Below are 16,764 nucleotides of genomic sequence, written 5' to 3'. Positions count from 1 at the left end.
TGGGATGCTGTTTGTAAATTATAGGATGCTTGGAGTGAAATGTCCCTTGACAGAGGAATGAATAAAAAAGATGTGGTACTTACATACAATGGAGTATGACTCAGCCATTAAAAAGAATGAAATAATGCTATCTGCAGCTACATGAGTGGACCTAGAGATTATCATACCAAGTGAAGTAAATCAGACAAAGAGAAATATCATATGCTATCCCTTATACGTGGGATCTAAAAAGAAATGATACATATGAACTTATTTACAAAACAGAAACAGACCCACAGACTTAGAGAATGAATAGAAGGGTCATGGAAAGGGATATTAGGGAGCTTAGGATCAATATGTACATAATGGCATATTTAAAATAAATAACCGATAATGACACACTATATAGCACAGGGAACTCTGCTCAATGTTATGTGGCAGCCTGGATAGGATGGGAGTTTAAGGGAGAAAGGATACATGTATGGCTGAGTTCTTTTGCTGTTCACTTGAAACTATCACAATATTGTTAATCAGCTATACTCCAATATAAAACAAAAAGCTGAAAAAAAGATTACAGATTTTGATTAAAATAAATCTTTGAGCTAGGAAAAAAAGACAAATATAACACACTAAAAGTATTTGTAACCTATTGAACAATGCTGCTGCTGCTGCTAAGTCACTTCAGTCGTGTCCGACTCTGTGTGACCCCATAGACGGAAGCCCACCAGGCTCCCCCGTCCCTGGGATTCTCCAGGCAAGAACACCGGAGTGGGTTGCCATTTCCTTCTCCAATGTGTGAAAGTGGAAAGTGAAAAGTGAAAGTGAAGTCGCTCAGTCGTGTCCGACCCTTAGCGACCCCACGGACTGCAGCCTACAGGCTCCTCCATCCATGGGATTTTCTAGGCAAGAGTACTGGAGTGGCTTGCCATTGCCTTCTCATGACTAATAAAAAAATTATAGGAAGCTTGGCATATAGGAGGTACTTAATGACTGGGAGCAATGGACCTAAGCCTAAGTATGGGGAACTAGGTTTAGTTCTTCTTCCTGCTGGAGAAGGAAATGAAAACCCACTCCAGTATTCTTGCTGGGAAAAATCCCATGGACAGAGGAGCCTGGTAGACTACAGTCCATGGGGTCTTAAAGAGTTGGACATGACCTAGCTACTAAACAACAACAAAGTTGTTTATATACAAGGAAGAATGGCCGTTATGGAACAGTGATCTAAACACTTAGTAATACAGCTTTTCTAAATATGTGCCTCCAGGTCTGGAGGTGTGACAGACTTGAAGGCAGGTGAATGAATTGGATGACTTTTCAAGGTTCATTTCTACTCTGTTTCCAGGGAGCATGCTGAGTTTATCAGGAGACCAGCTCTCTACAAAGCTTCTAAGTAACTTCTCACAGTTCCCATGCCCATAAAGCCAAAGATTAAACAGTCTCATCCAAACAGACATAAAAATACAATGTAAGAGCTACAGAAAACGTAATATCAAAGGAAACTGAATAGGCAAGATCAACAAAAGAGGAAATAAAGCACAAGGGAATCAAACACTTTAATAGGCCCATTTTGCAAAGCATAAAGCAAAACTAGTCGATGACAGAATTTTATTTTCATAAGCATTAGACTCACTTCCAGACAACTTAATGTAAGGAATTACCCAGCACTGAGCACCACAAAAAGACATCATTTACCAGACAGCCTCATCCTATCATTGTCATGCGTTCACAATGTGTCAGAGGTTCACCTATCTCTGGCCCTACAAGCCTCTGAGCCTTGCTTTATGTCACCAGAAGAGTGAGCAAGTTCATGCAGGTGATCATTTCGCGGAAAGAGAAGTTTTAATCGGCAAGACCGTAAAAGTAGGAGATGAGGGCTCATTAAAGCTCTCACCCAGCCAACCTTAAAGGCACTGCCGGCTCTCAGTAGGGACTCACTGGCTTCTCTGTCCTGCTCCTGCTGTGTTCAGCAGTCTCTTTGCAAGCCCTACACCTCACCTCATTCCCAGCAAGTCTGCCTGCCACCCAGCATCATCATTAGCTGTACTGGGGATTAGAACTGAACCCTTTTCAGGAACCACAGGAGACTTATGAATCAACAAACGGGTGGAAACAGATGGGAGAGCAGAGGGGGAAAGAAAGAACAGTGACAGTTTCCACTGCACCACACCAGCCTCACCTTGCAGGAACAGACGGAACACCTGTCTTCTCTCAGAGTCCACACCTGCCCGTTGCGCTTCAGCCCTCCTTCATGGGGGCAGTCACCAGAGCAGGAGGGCCCGGAGGGACAGAGGCAGTCGAAGCCCCCTGCCAGGTTGATGCAGGCAGAATCATTCCAACAGGTATGGGTTCTTAAGGCACATTCATCAATGTCTGCAACAGAGAAAGCAGGGAGCTTTAGACTCTAGCCAAGATGATTATTAGAAAGTCATAATCACTGACTTAGCACGAGTTAACATCACTTAGTGTTTGCTTTGTGTCAAGTACTGTGCCAAGCTGTTCACATGCCTTATCTCCTTTACTCTGCAAAGTAACTCTGTGTAGGACAATCTGTTGTTATCTCTAATTGGGAAAGGATGGAGCTGAGGCTCCTGTAAGTTAAATAGCATGCCCACCATCATATAGCTAATAAGTGGCCAGTCTGGGACTCAAACTCATAGCTGTCAGACTCTAATTACTGAATTATTCAATAGCAACCCTGAACTGGTTTTAGGAGATCCTCATCCACAGGCAATAAATATGGCTAATTCATTAACAGTGTGGAGACACCCCATTGAGATCTGGGTCGTTTAGAAAAGGTGTGAATAGATGAGCCACCGAGTAGGAACCCGTGAGCAATGAGGACAATCCTGAGCCAATTAGACTGCCCCCAGATCCTGGGGCCAGTGTTGAAAGAAAAGGAAATAATTCTTAGAGGATGCCTTGCCTAATCAAAAACTCACCACCTTAATGACTAGCAGCAATTTTGCTCACACAAGAAAACATCTTGAAGCTGCAGTTGAGGTATGGCATGAATTCTGATGAAAGACACCATATATTTTGCTGTTTCTCATTGACAGTCGAGTATGGAAGAAAAACATAAATCCAGTAGCCCTCCTTGACATTCAGAGCTCTGGTGACCTTAGCATCTCAAACAGATAGCTCTACATCCCTGGTTGGAGTCCTTTTCCTGAACCTATTCCTTCACAAGCCAGCAAATTCCATCTTTGAATAACTCTTTCAGAAATGTTTTCATTAACTTGAAATAAAATATATTATTTAGTAACTTCTACTTAGGTACCAGTTCTGAAATCACTCAAGGAAAGTCTACTTGATTTTTCATATGACAGTCTAAAGTATTTGTATTTGAAAACATTAGCCATTTGTCTGTCAGGTCATTTGTTTTCTCCATTGATTAATCTACTGCCAAGCCCTTCAAATATCTTTCAGATGACAATGTTGATTTCAACATATTTTTACCAAAAGTCTGCTCTGCACCAGGGTTTTTTTGCACACCGGTGCTATAAATGTTGACAGTGACTTAAAGACACTGTCCTCATGAAAGTGATGAGGAGGAACACAGCAGGATATATAAAACTGGTGGTAGGCTACTAGTTGGTAGGTTTGACTCCTGTAGGTGAGAATAACAGCATAAATTAACTTACTCTTCACACTAAAATCCATCTTAATTGTAGGCATTTTTTTTAAGAATTATGGAACTAAGTTGAACACAAAAAAAATAATTATAAGTGGCATTTCCCCCTTAAGTACTCAAAAATATGCTCAGAGACATAAAATCAATTTTACTGCTATTATTTTATGTGTGAGTGTGTGCGTGTGTGTAAAAGTTTTTGAGTTCTTTTTTCACAAGTCATGTCATATAATTGCAGGATGGAAATAGTTATTTTCAGTCTACAAAAGAAGAACTAAGTTACAGAGATGGCTCAGTGGTCACACAGCTGGTATCTGTTAGACCAAAGACTGTGTTGGGTCTTTCAAAAGGTATACTACAGTTCTTTCCACTAAACTGTGCCAACTCAATTCCTAAAGTCTTCTTTAAGCATGCTAGAATAGTCTGTGGTTTTATCTGCTTTCAACTAATTTGCCCTCTAGATATTGCAATTCTTTTTCAAGGATAAAATCTTGTCTGTTCCCTTTCCAGCATTTTCAGTTGAAATTCAGAGGATATGGTATAATTAGTTTGCTATAATTTTAAAACTACAGTGACTTTAATAACAATGAGAAACAGTGACCTATCTTCCCTTACTGACTATATGCACTATATTGGTATAAAACTTGGCTTTATAGCCACAGTACAAAATTGAAGATGTTAAGGAATTCCAATAACATTTCTAGAAACTAGTTCATTATAAGATTTATTTTTTATCTTTGTTCTACCAATTGTAGCCTCAGTCAAAACATTGACTTAATGAATAATTATTTCTCCTTTGACATCTGTGGAAATGATCCTAAATTATGTTATCTAGATTCCAAGGCAACTACATCAGACCTTAATTACTTCTTCATTACTCCGGGGTACACGTATGACCCTATGGTGCTCCTGCCTAGAAGCCTAGCTCATCTTCCCGGTCTTTTTCCTCTAATCCTTCCCAACAAAAAGTAGCCATGAATGCAGAAGTCAGGTCACATGTTTGAAACCAAACTCTTCCAATTAATTGGTGCTTATTATGTACCGGTCATTTTGTACATTACACTGTGTATCCTTGGTCATATTATTTAGTCTTTCTGATCTTCAGTTATCAACTGTATAAAACCATACCCACCTACTCTATAGTCTTTAGAAGGTAAAAAACATAGATAACATAATAAGTACTCAAAAATATTTGTTTATTTAATGAATATAAATGATTAAGACCAACTTCAAGCCCTACTTCCTCAGTTAAGTGTCTGCCAATATGATTACAGTTTAGAGTGATTATTCACCCTCTCTGAACACTTATTGCAATGACAGTTAGTGGTACATGGTTTATTGTTTAGGTATATGCTATCTTGGAACAATACTAAAGTGGTATTTTTTGCATTACTCTCATTCCTGTATTTTTGCTGAAAGTAACAAAACAGTGTCTTATACTTCTCTCATCACATTTATAATCTGGTTTGTATGTCTGGAGATACAGATAAAGAGTAAATTGATGATAGCTAGCTAGCTGGCTAGGTGGCTCATCATTTATATAATCATAAAAATAAAACTCAGGTTTCTTTGAACTCAATTCTGATTTTCATATTTCTCACCAGGACTATTGCATTAGCCTCCTAGCTGGTCTATACTGGCTCCAGCTACTTTTCACTCTAATTCAGTGATTTTTTTTTTATTGTGGGAAAAATATAAATAGTTGGAGAGCTTTTAAAAAGTACTGATGTTTTCTCGTGGTGGCTCACCACTAGAAATGGGCTCAATTGGTATAGTTTAGGATCTAGACATCTGGGCTCTGTTCAGCCAGAGGAGAATCACTGCTGTAAATACCTCTACAGGGTAGGGGTGTTGTATTACAAAGCAAACCTGTTCATGTCATTCTTCCGTGGATCTCTGATGCTTCTAATAGAACATTCAGTCTCCTTGCATACACTTAAGCCTTGATTTGGCACTTCAGTTGTCACCTTCTGTCTCTTCCCCTTTCTCTTCCAAAGCAATGGGTGACCCACAAACAGGCCAAGATGTTTCCTCTGCCTGTGCCTTGGAGCATGCCTTTTCTAATGATGGGAGTCCTCCTCTGCCCGACCTGATCTCTGTTTCTGAGCGCACATGGAATGGGTGGGGTGTGAATTAACTGAAAAGGTAACTTTCCCCTTTCCTGTGTGCTATCTTTACTCCCATGCATTCTTCAAAATCAAGACCAAGCATCACCATCCCTCATTCTGCAAGACGGTCACTACTGGCGTTTTAGTTTCTCTGTACCTTGCTCTGTATCCTTGCATTCATCTCTTGGGAGTTATATGTTTAATATATCCATGGCTCCATAGGTAGATGGTGAGCTCATTGAGGGCAAGAACTAAATCTTTTTCCTTTTTCTCATTACAAAGTGCCAAAGAATACACTTTGGATGTGCAATGTATTTATTTAACTTCCAAGCAAGAATACTGGAATGGGTTGCCATTTCCTCCTCCAGGGGATCTTTACAACACAGGGATCGAACCTGCATTTCCTACATTGGCAGTTGAATTCTTTACCACTGCACCACCTGGGAAGCCCATTTAACTTACCTAAATCCAGGAATTTTACAGACTAATACAACTATAAAAGACGGCTTTGCCAAAAGTTAGTTTGGGGTGTTCAGTAAGCCTGAGGCATAACCACAACCCTTCTCTTCAGGAAACACATCTTATTGTTGACTTTTCATATGGGAAAGCTCTTGGGTCTAGTTCAAAATACAGTAATGCAGAAAGCAGTAACCACACTGAAATAGGAAAGCCACCTTTCCTCTTCCCTCCATATCCCAGTTTCCTGTCAAATGCTTAAGGGAACAATGGCAGAGAAAGACCCATCAACAAATCATCCTACGAACTGTCTGGAAGATTAATTTCAACAGATCTACAATGGCAACAAAAGGATGTTTAACTTATCGTCACCTCAAAAATACTCTCTAAATTGGCAATTAATGCCCGGCTAGCACATGCTTTTTTAACATTTGGTTATTTTGCATTTAAGAAAGTTTCAAACATATTTGGCAGAGTTTTCCTCTCATAAATTAAGAAACCTGAGCAAAAAGATGAACACACCTAGGGGTGCACAATAAAAACAGGGTACAAAACCTGGATTTGCTTTTGCTGCTCCAGAAAGAAAGGATTTCACAGTTGAATATAGGACCATATCGCCTACAGAGTTCCATGTAATTGCTTTACTTATGACACAGAAATCTAATTCTGCTTCCATGCAATTTAACAGATTTATGGAAAGCCAGATGTTAGCAATTATGGAAACTGACATTATTCATATTCTTGGTAATACAGACCTGTTTGCTCTGCACAAAGCCAACTTAATCTATTATACATATCCCAAGGCATCCAAAGGAAAGAGGCACCCTATTTACATATTGCAACTGTTGTTCTCTGCTGATCAAACACAAAGACAGTCACCCATGATACTTACCCAAATCATCAGACAGGCCTCCAATGACAAAGAGGCAACGAAACAAAAATCAGGCAAAATATTCCATACACGAATCTATAATCATTAAAATGTACTTTTTTTTTTCTTATTCTAAGTAATCTCTGTCTGTGCTTTCCTTTTGTTTCTCCCTGTAAATTCATTATTTAAAATGCTCCATGCTGAAACTCCAATTCTTTGGCCACCTGATGCGAAGAGCTGACTCATTTGAAAAGACCCTGATGCTGGGAAAGATTGAGGGCAGGAGGAGAAGGGGACGACAGAGGATGAGATGGTTGGATGGCATCACCGACTTGAGGGACATGGGTTTGGGTGGACTCCGGGAGTTGGGGATAGACAGGGAGGCCTGGGGTGCTTTGATTCATGGGGTCACAAAGAGTCAGACACGACTGAGCGACTGAACTGAACTGAAAGCTAGTATGAGAACATTTTCAATAAAATCCCATGGCTAAGCTTACATTAGAACTAATTTTCCTGCATTGGCAATTTCACAATTTCTGAAAGTTGTTATTATTGTACTCAATTTTGCTCTAAAAAATCTAGTTGTGCCTAGACAGTCTGCTTTGTTCTTCAATTTGAGGTTCTTATGTTACTTGCACTTGAAGGAACAAAAAAAAAAACTATTCAGAGACGTTTATATCAGGAGCAGTCAAACCAATCCTAATCTAGCCCCAAACAATTTTCCTAGCTTTCCATAAAAGGCTCTGTGGAAGTTTTAATAGTATAACTGTAATGGTACCTGCCTCAGGAGCTGAAACTTCTACAAGTTGATTTCAGAGATCAAGGGAAATATTTTTTCCACTGGTTTGGTAGCATTAAGTCAGAGGAATGACCTTTGTCATTATCCCGTCTTCTTCCTTGAATAACTTCTGCAACACATTTAGACTTACTTTCAAACTCCAAACAGGTGATGTGTCAGAAAACAAAATTTAACCTGGGGTTTGAATATCCAGCTGTGTGTGTTCTGACTTGGAAATCATTACCAGACATTAGTAGTTTGGAAATGGGAACAGAGCTTGAGGGTTTATTAGTGATAGACCAGATAGAGCGCAGAAGCCTCTCCCACAGCTAAAGCCGCATTGCTTCTCTTGCAGTGGCAGAGAGAAAGCTACAGGGCAAAATGTAAACACTGCACATCAGCAAAATAAGGAAAGAAAACTGAGGAAATCTGAGGTCTAAGATGGCTTGCAAAATATAAGGCTAATGAGATTTAAGCATAGGAAGATTCAGGCCCAGACAAGAGAAGTGACAGCCATGTTCGGTGTGTGCCAATCACATCATACTTTGCTAACATGTTCCCCATAGACCTCAGACTTTTAAGAGTGGGGCTGACACACTCAGGACACATCAGAAGAGATACACCAGCATAGCAATGGGCTCAAACTCATCTCAGTTGAATGGAACATGAGGTGTTCAGCCTGAAATGTAAAGACAGAACGAAGAAATCAGTGAACTACAATTTTGCCTATTTGAGATTCTATCATGTGACTCTTAAGAAGAAATTTCGATGTCCCTCCAGCATTAACTCTTCAATCTTTATAGTTCCAGCCTCTAGCCTTTCTTGAGATAGGGAAAAAACTGTCACTGTGGTGTTTCTTATTGCTCAGAGTGTAACTGCTTTATTCCCTAATGCGTCTCCTTCTTTTCCTTTAACTGAGCTGACTCTATGAGGAGAAGAAAAGAACATCTTGTGGTGACTCCCTCTTTTCTAAATCCGGGTCTTATTCCTAGTGTTTACAACCAGTAGCAAGCTTCCATGTGAACCTCTTCAAAGCCTAAACCTGAAGGTTCCCATGATCATTCGTTTGCAAAAGCATTGCTCTTTCCTTAAATATTGTCATTGATTATTTTAATATGAGCTCTCTACTTGATCCTTGTGGGATATGATGTTGCCCTCTTCATCCTCTTACCTCTTCATTCATCCAATCACTAATGATCAGTTGTTACTCATTCAACTAATCACACATATTCGTTGAGTATCTTCTCTGTCCTAGACATAGTATTAGAGACTGGGGATAAAATGGGCAAAGGATACAGACTCAGGTCTGTAAGTATGAACCTTACAGTCTTTCCCCATTTTTAAAGTTATTACCATTTTCCAAAGTCCCATCTCTGATCATTGGTTCTCTTTCTCTTTCTCTTATACTGGAAGCAGTATAAGATACCAATTTAAAGCTTAAGCTTTGAAATTCAGCATCAGTGGGTGCACGTTAACATGATCTGTTGTCCCCAGTTTGCTTGGGACTGGGGGTGGACGGTGTCTCTGAGATAGGTGACTTTTGGTGATCAAACTGGGAAAGTTCTAGGCAAATGGGGACACTTAAGCCAACTACACCCCACTCCCATCCCTACAATTTATTTACCCAACACCTGGAAAATTTACCTAACATTTCTGAGCCTTGGTCTCATCATTTGAAAAGTGTGGGTAAAAAAATACACCCTGGGATAATCTGGTAATTTGAGTAAGAACGTAATACAATGCTTACCATTTAGTTCAGAAATGACTAGCTGCTATTGTTGTTCTTGTTTTTGTTTTTTTTCTCTCCTGGAGTTTATCTCATGGATTCCACTAGCCTAATAAACCTGAGCTCTTACTATGTAGCCAGCTCACAACTTCATCTGTTTACTGAGGGATTTCTACTTGAATTCTCACATAAATTCTCATGGATTTGATCAGTACTTTGGCCAGCCAAACCCAGAAAAGCTAGCACTCCAAGTTCTTTCTGAGCCCTAATCAAAAATGGGTTGTATTAGGTGACTAATATCAAAAGAATATAGTTTTCTGACACTCTATAAACTTCCCATGGTCACTGACTACATGTTGTTTTTTTTTTACAGAGTGTACAAATTTGGGTGTTTTACTGCAGATGAAGAAAACAGTTCCTTCTAGGTAGGAAAACAACAGTAGAATACAAGCAGAGTAACCTTCTAAATTAACCAGGGCAGCCTGCTTTCTGCCATGAACAAGTCATGCTTCTTTAACTAGTGATTACATCTGTTTAAAATCAATACAATTCTGACCAGTGGAGAGAATAAATAAAAAATCTATAACTATTGAAATATATACTAACCAAAGAGAATTTTACTGCATAGAGAGGCTACAGTATTGATGCTGACAACCCTAGATTTATATGTTTTTACACATCTGCTTCTAGGTGGGAGAGAGGGTTGTGCTAGAGCTGCATTTGATGCCAGCAGCAGAACAGTGATGTTTTTACAGATTACGAAAATGCCTAACACTGGTCTGTATGCATTCTATTGTTATATTCATTGTGCAGCTTAATCTCCTTAAAAAAATCTCACCCTCAACTGAAAAGAATAAACTGCATGCCCTTTACTTTTATGTCCTTTATGTTATCTTGTATGATTAGCTGGGAACATACTTTTCTATCTTCCTTATTCATTCAGAAGTAATATTCTGGTCTTACTTATCTTTGTGTTTTCCACAGCACCTTTTAGACTGTCTTTCTCTACTTAAATGTGCATACACAGGTGTTACATTTGAATCTGATCAAACAACCTTATCCTTTGGGGGCCTCAGTTTTCTCTTTAATAAAGTATAGGATTTGTGTAAAATACTTTCTATGCTCTTATCCATCTTTATATGGATCTTTTCATTTTTATATGATTACTTTTCACCTTCATAGGACTGAGCTTGAAACTCCAGTCATAGAATATGACTGGTGACAGATGGAGAACAGGATGAAATGAATGGAAGAACCCAGTTTCAGGATTAAAAAAGGGGATTTCTTAGAATTAAATCATTTTCTTGGACATTTACTGTTTATTGAAATATCCCTTGCCTCTCTTAATGAACATTTGCAAACAGGTGCTGAAGAGCAAAAATAATGAAGGGAACAGCATGGTTTTCCTGTTTCATTGAAGTCTTGGCAATGTTACCCTTAGTGACAAATATGCATGGGGAATCCAGCCAGGGTGAAAACCAAAACTAACTCTCTACTTTAACAAATCATTCTCTCAAGAAAGCTGACAGATGAGAAATAATTTCTTATCTCTTCTATGCCAAGAAAAAGCCATAGGCACCGAGAGGTTACAAAGTAATTTCATTTACCATCAGAAGCATCCTGCAATTTACAAAGAAATCAATGGTCAAAACCCATTGTCAATAGTACAGTTCTTAACCAGGTCTCATCTAAATAAGAGACTCAGGCTATGGCCCCTAAGAATTCAAAGACCATCCATGTCTCTTACTTCTCCTTTCACCCCCTCTTTATTATGGACCCTGCCTTCTAGGAAGTCTTCCCTAGTGGCTCAGCGGTAGCAGGAGATGTAAGAGATATGGCTTCTATCCCTGGGTCGGGAAGATCCCCTGGAGGGGGAGATGGCAATCTACTCCAGTATTCTTGCCTGGAAAATCCCATGGGCACAGGAGCCTGGCGGGCTACAGTCCACGGGGTCACAAAAAGTGAGACACAACTGAGCATGCATGCATGACTTCCAGGGAGGGGTGAAAGCTTTTCTAAAAGCTTTGTTCCAGTGAAGGAAGAGTTACAACATTGAGCTAGGACAACAGCCTGGGCCACCATGCCAAGAAGAGCAATATCCACAGAGAAGACTAACGCACTATAAGTAAATCTTAATGTAACGTCACTGTGTCTTTTCTTGGATGAGTCCTTCTCTTGCATCTTCTTTGTCTCTTCATATTTCTTCTGCTAATAAACTTTATTGGTAAAAATAGACTGGGCTTCCTGTTTTGAAGGGATATAATACTTTGGCCACCTCATGCAACGAGTTGACTCACTGGAAAAGACTCTGATGCTGGGAAAGGTTGGGGGCGGGAGGAGAAGGGGACGACGGAGAATGAGATGGCTGGATGGCATCACTGACTCTGTGGACATGAGTTTGGGTGAACTCCGGGAGTTGGTGATGGACAGGGAGGCCTGGCGTGCTGTGATTCATGGGGTCGCGGAGAGTCGGACACGACTGAGCGACTGAACTGAACCGATTCTCTGGAAAGACCAGAGGGCTTTTGGGACAGTCAAGGGAAAAATAAAGCAAACAGTAGGCAACTTAAACCCACCCTACCCTAGACTTTTGAGAGGCAAGTTCTGTTTAGTTTGAATTTGTTGTTCTGTGTTTTTTTTAACCTTACAGGAGGCAAAACCATAAAAGCCAAAACTAAGTTGGTTTCTGTGAAGCCCTATAACAAGGTCACTGGACAAAAATATCTGGAACTAACTGACCAAGCCCCATGGCAACTTTTGCCACAAGCCTCTGGATCTAAACCAGCCAGTTCCCTGACCCCACATTAGGTAAAATACCCACCTAACCAGTTACCTAATGCTACACTTCCAGGAGGAATTTTCTCTGTCTTGAGGCTATAAAAATTGGCTACTAGCCCGCAAAAGGGGTCAGCTCTCCCTTGAGCCAGCCCACTGTTTTCACGGTGTCTCCCACTCTAATAAACTTTATTCTCCTCTCGATCTGCCTTGCATCTGTAAATTCTTTTCCAACCTGCACAAAGAGCACAATAGTTTCCGGAAGAAAAGCAAAGGAAGCCACACAGAGTCTCTCTTTGAGCAAACTCTAGTCAGGCTCCTCTGACTAGAGCCCTTTTCTTGACTAGGCCTCAACCTGGGCCTATGAACTGCAGATGCTTAGCACAGATAATTTTGTCCTGCCATGTTAAAAAAAAATAATCAACTCTAGCATAGATTCTAATAGCTCAAGGTAAAATCCCTAAAGTAAGGACTCTAGCCCCTTTAAATTCCCTCATGGGGAAGCACAAGACTGCCAAAAGGATTTTCCAGTTGTCCCAGCCAACACCTTCATGAAGACAGGCCCCCGTCTCCCCTCCTAGTCTCTGTAGCGAATAGAGACCTAATTGCAGTAAGAGCTGGCGAACAGACCCAGATGAGATTCGTATGGACCAACACCCTTTTTCTGCTTTTCATAAACTTCTACTGCCTTGATTCTCCTCGAGCCCCTACTTTTCTTCTTCAGACTTGCTCATTTTCCTTTTAGAATGCTCAATCCCCTCTGCACAAATCAAAGTTGAGTTCAATTCATGGTGGACCCTCTTCCCTACTGCTATAGTTTATTACTGATTAAAATCTGTCCTTGCTACTTTAACTTGAGTCTGATTTTATTTATCTTTGACAGGACTCAGGCTGCTCGAGTATAAACAAAAGGAATTCTTACAGTTCATTTGTGGTCCAGCTCAGCTCCTCAGAGTAAGCAGCAGTTAGGTAGGGGTCAATGTTCTCATTAATAATAGACGTGGTTTCTCTGAGAGTCCTTTTATTAATTCACTTATTCAACAAATATTTATTGAGTACATATGATATGCTGCACACTATTCTCGGAATTGGGAATACTACTGCAAACAAAACAGACAAAATTCCTGCTCCTGGGAAGGTTACATTTTAGTGGAGCAGGCAAACAGTGAATAATTCTTTACATGTATCTTTTTTAGGAACCTGTAGATGCTTTAGTATTTCAGCCATAACTCATTTTATTGTCATGATTAACATGTCTTTGTGAAACAGATTTCTATCTTTTTATTATGTATAATGACAATACTTTATTATATGTCATTGTTGCGTCTCCAAGTCATATCCAACTCTTTTATGCCCCCATGGACTGTACCCTAATAGGCTCCTCTGTTCATGGGATTTCCTAGGCAAGACTACTGGAGTGGGTTGCCATCTCCTCCAGGGGATCTTTTCAGCTCAGGGATCGAACCTACATCTCCTGCACTGGCAGGTAGATTCTTTACCATAAAGCCACCAGGGAAGCCCTTTATTATGTATAATAACAATAATTTGTCATATTTTTATACCTTTACTCCTTAGAGTTTTCAGAATCCTTTCAAATCAGGATCTACTTTGTCTTTTCACAAAACTTAGAATGTTAGCACTACCATCACTTTTCCTTAAAAGAACCAAGCAGAGGGTCAAATGATTATTGCTTCCTAAATGTTTCTACCAAGTTTATCTCCATGACAGGAGAGAATGAACACTCACTTCTCTGAATCTTGGCCATACATAAAGCGGAAAATATGGGTCTGAAATGTAGTTGAGGCTTTATGTTTTCTGTTTTAAAAACTGTATTGCCTGCTATTTTTTCAATCCAGCCATTTAGTCAGGATTGTTTTGACAGAAAAAATCATTTTGCCCTCAAACCATGGGTAAAGTAACATTCTTCTTCTAGATTTGTGTACTTTGTCAGCAATATCTGTCCCTCACTATAAGAAGCACAGAAACATGGCTAGAGCTTAGAGCTACTAAATTTCTGAGTTTGGATACAAATAGAGGCATCTTGACTTCAGGTCAGGCCTATCCCTCATTATCACACAATGGCAGACTCCCAAGTCCACAGAGAATGAACTTTCTGCAAAGACCTAATGGTAAATCTCCAACATAGCAGCCAATCCATAGACCCTCCAAACATTAACTGGTGCTCATTATATGTAAAGGCTTCCCAGGTAGCTTAGTGCTAAAAAATCTGCCTGTCAATGCAGGAGACATGGGTATGATCCATGGGGAGGGAGAAGGAAATGGCAGCCCACTCCACTATTCTTGGCTGGAAATTCTCATGGACAGAGGAGCCTGGGGAGCTATTGTCCAAAGGGTCTCAAGAGTTGTACATGACTTAGCGGCTGAGCATGCACACACTAAATGTAAAAGGTAATACTAAAACAACAAAAGCAAGGTCCATCTTTAAAAATCATTGCAATTAATTGGGGCAGATCGAATGCTCACTGTCCACCCTTAATGTAACGGATTCACTCATTTCCATTTCTACTGCTTGGACTATTACAGTAGCAAGTTTCTGTTTTCCCTGCCTCGGTCTTTTCAAAGAGAAATTAGATCACTAGATCACACCACTCTCTCATTATCTCAAGGGTTCTTTACTAGGAAAATGTCCCAGTTTGAGTTGCTTCAAGGTAATATATCTAGGAATTGGCAGAAAACTGAATTTGAATCTATATTTTATTTATATGAACCCCAAAACGAACTGCTCTAGTAAGTCTAGTAAGTCACACTCATTGTGTAGCAGAGAACAGACCACTGTTCTTCACGTTCTCCTTCTATAAAGTGAGACATCATACCAAACCTGGAGAGGAGTTGTGAGAACTAGAGGACAAATGTTAGCACACAGGAGCTGCTTGGTAATGATCATGATAAAAAAAATCATCTGATTTTGATGGCCTCACTTTTCCAGAAAACATTCCAAGCAAAAGGAACAGGAGGAGCAAAACTGCACAGGTGCAGATAAGCACAATGATACACGTATGACAGAGTTTGAAACTGTGGGATATGCTATTTACATAGTTATATTTTATATTCAAAAGAGCTACTTAAAAAGTATCAGAGTTTTCATCACAAAATAAATGTCTTAGAGACAACTGTTAGAGACACTAATATTTATGAAATAGAATTGAAAACTTTGAACCCCTTAGCTTAGAATACCAGCCCCGTCATACCCTGGTCTCCACCTGTCTCCAGGGCTCCTTTCTGGCCTTTCCTCACCTATAACATGCTCACATATATCATGGACTTCATCCATATTGAAAATCTCACCATCCTTTGAACAGAATTAGATCCCTTCCATGATCCTGTCCCCCATCCGACTAGTATCCCTGCCTGGAATACTTACCTTAATATCTACTTTGCCTGGAAAACTTCCTTCTCATCCTATAGATCCAGTGAAAAAGATCACATTTTCTGTGAAAATTCCCACATACATTGCTATCTCCACATGCTGCATCCCTAACAGGAGTTGGCCATTTTTCCTTCACTCTTTCTGCCTATGATAAACAGCTCTATATTGTATGGAAATATGATAGAGATGTAGGGTTTACTACTACTTCTAACACACAGAGGATTATACTTCCCTGAAATCATGCGTTCAGACTGGGCTGTATATCTATTTCCAGCCAACAGCTTGTAAGCAAACATAATGTGTGTCACTTTCAGGTCAAATAATTTTAGCAAGACTCCCTCCAGTGCTTTTCCCCTGTTATATCAATGAATTCCCAGGATCTAGATGGCACACCTTCATCATGTGTAGAGAGTCTGTTAGTCTGTACTGCTGAGTGATGTCTCAGAAGATATGTGTCCATACCTACAGAGGACTTTTAAAAGAAATAAAGCTTTTGTTGTTTTAATTTTTTTAATTTATGTATTTAATTGCCCTGCCCACGTCCTCTCTGCTCATTCCTGATGCTGTGCCTAAGACTTAACATGAGGACTGGCATAGAGCAGACCCTCTCAATACATGCTCTTTGAATAAGCGTATGCTGACAGTGCTTTAGTGGATTTGGGTACAATAGTTAAAATTCTCTGCTCGTAAACCCACAGGTAGATATTTCACAGTAGTATGAATAACCTCAGACTATAACAATTCAATATTCATTTCAAAGACGTGGTAGATGCTGATGTCTGTGTTGTAGCATAGATAAGATCTTTGGCTCTAAGACATTCAAACCACACATTTCTGTAATGAAACAATTGCTCACCCAGCACTTCAAGAAGCAAGAAGCTGACAACTACATGGAATTCAATTCCACGCAGTGCTCAGAAACTGAGAAAGGAAGGCAGGTGACTCTCCCGGAGACTGAATTGTAAATCTTCAGGTGGAAAGTCGGAGTAGCGACTGGGAACACTGAGGCTCGATCCTGATGTTTCAACAGTGGTTTTTATATTGTTGGAGTCTGT

The 16,764-nt window shown here is 39.9% G+C and overlaps 1 protein-coding gene across 1 annotated transcript in view; it reads right to left on the bottom strand.

The window, feature by feature from the left end:
* The window catches only part of NELL1 (neural EGFL like 1), a 964,969-nt gene that overhangs the window by 21,289 nt on the left and 926,916 nt on the right, over positions 1–16,764 (bottom strand). The window contains exon 16 of the mRNA XM_055416043.2: positions 2,156–2,349. Coding sequence (XP_055272018.2) covers positions 2,156–2,349 — 194 coding nt within the window. The remainder of the gene's footprint in view (positions 1–2,155; positions 2,350–16,764) is intronic.

Source organism: Moschus berezovskii, chromosome 25, assembly GCF_049115385.1.
Source record: "Moschus berezovskii isolate FMDL1 chromosome 25, NW_MosBer_1.0, whole genome shotgun sequence".
In the NCBI taxonomy this organism is placed as follows: domain Eukaryota; kingdom Metazoa; phylum Chordata; class Mammalia; order Artiodactyla; family Moschidae; genus Moschus; species Moschus berezovskii.
The sequence above is the reverse complement of the archived record's forward strand: the minus strand, read 5'-3'. Positions and strand labels throughout refer to the sequence as shown.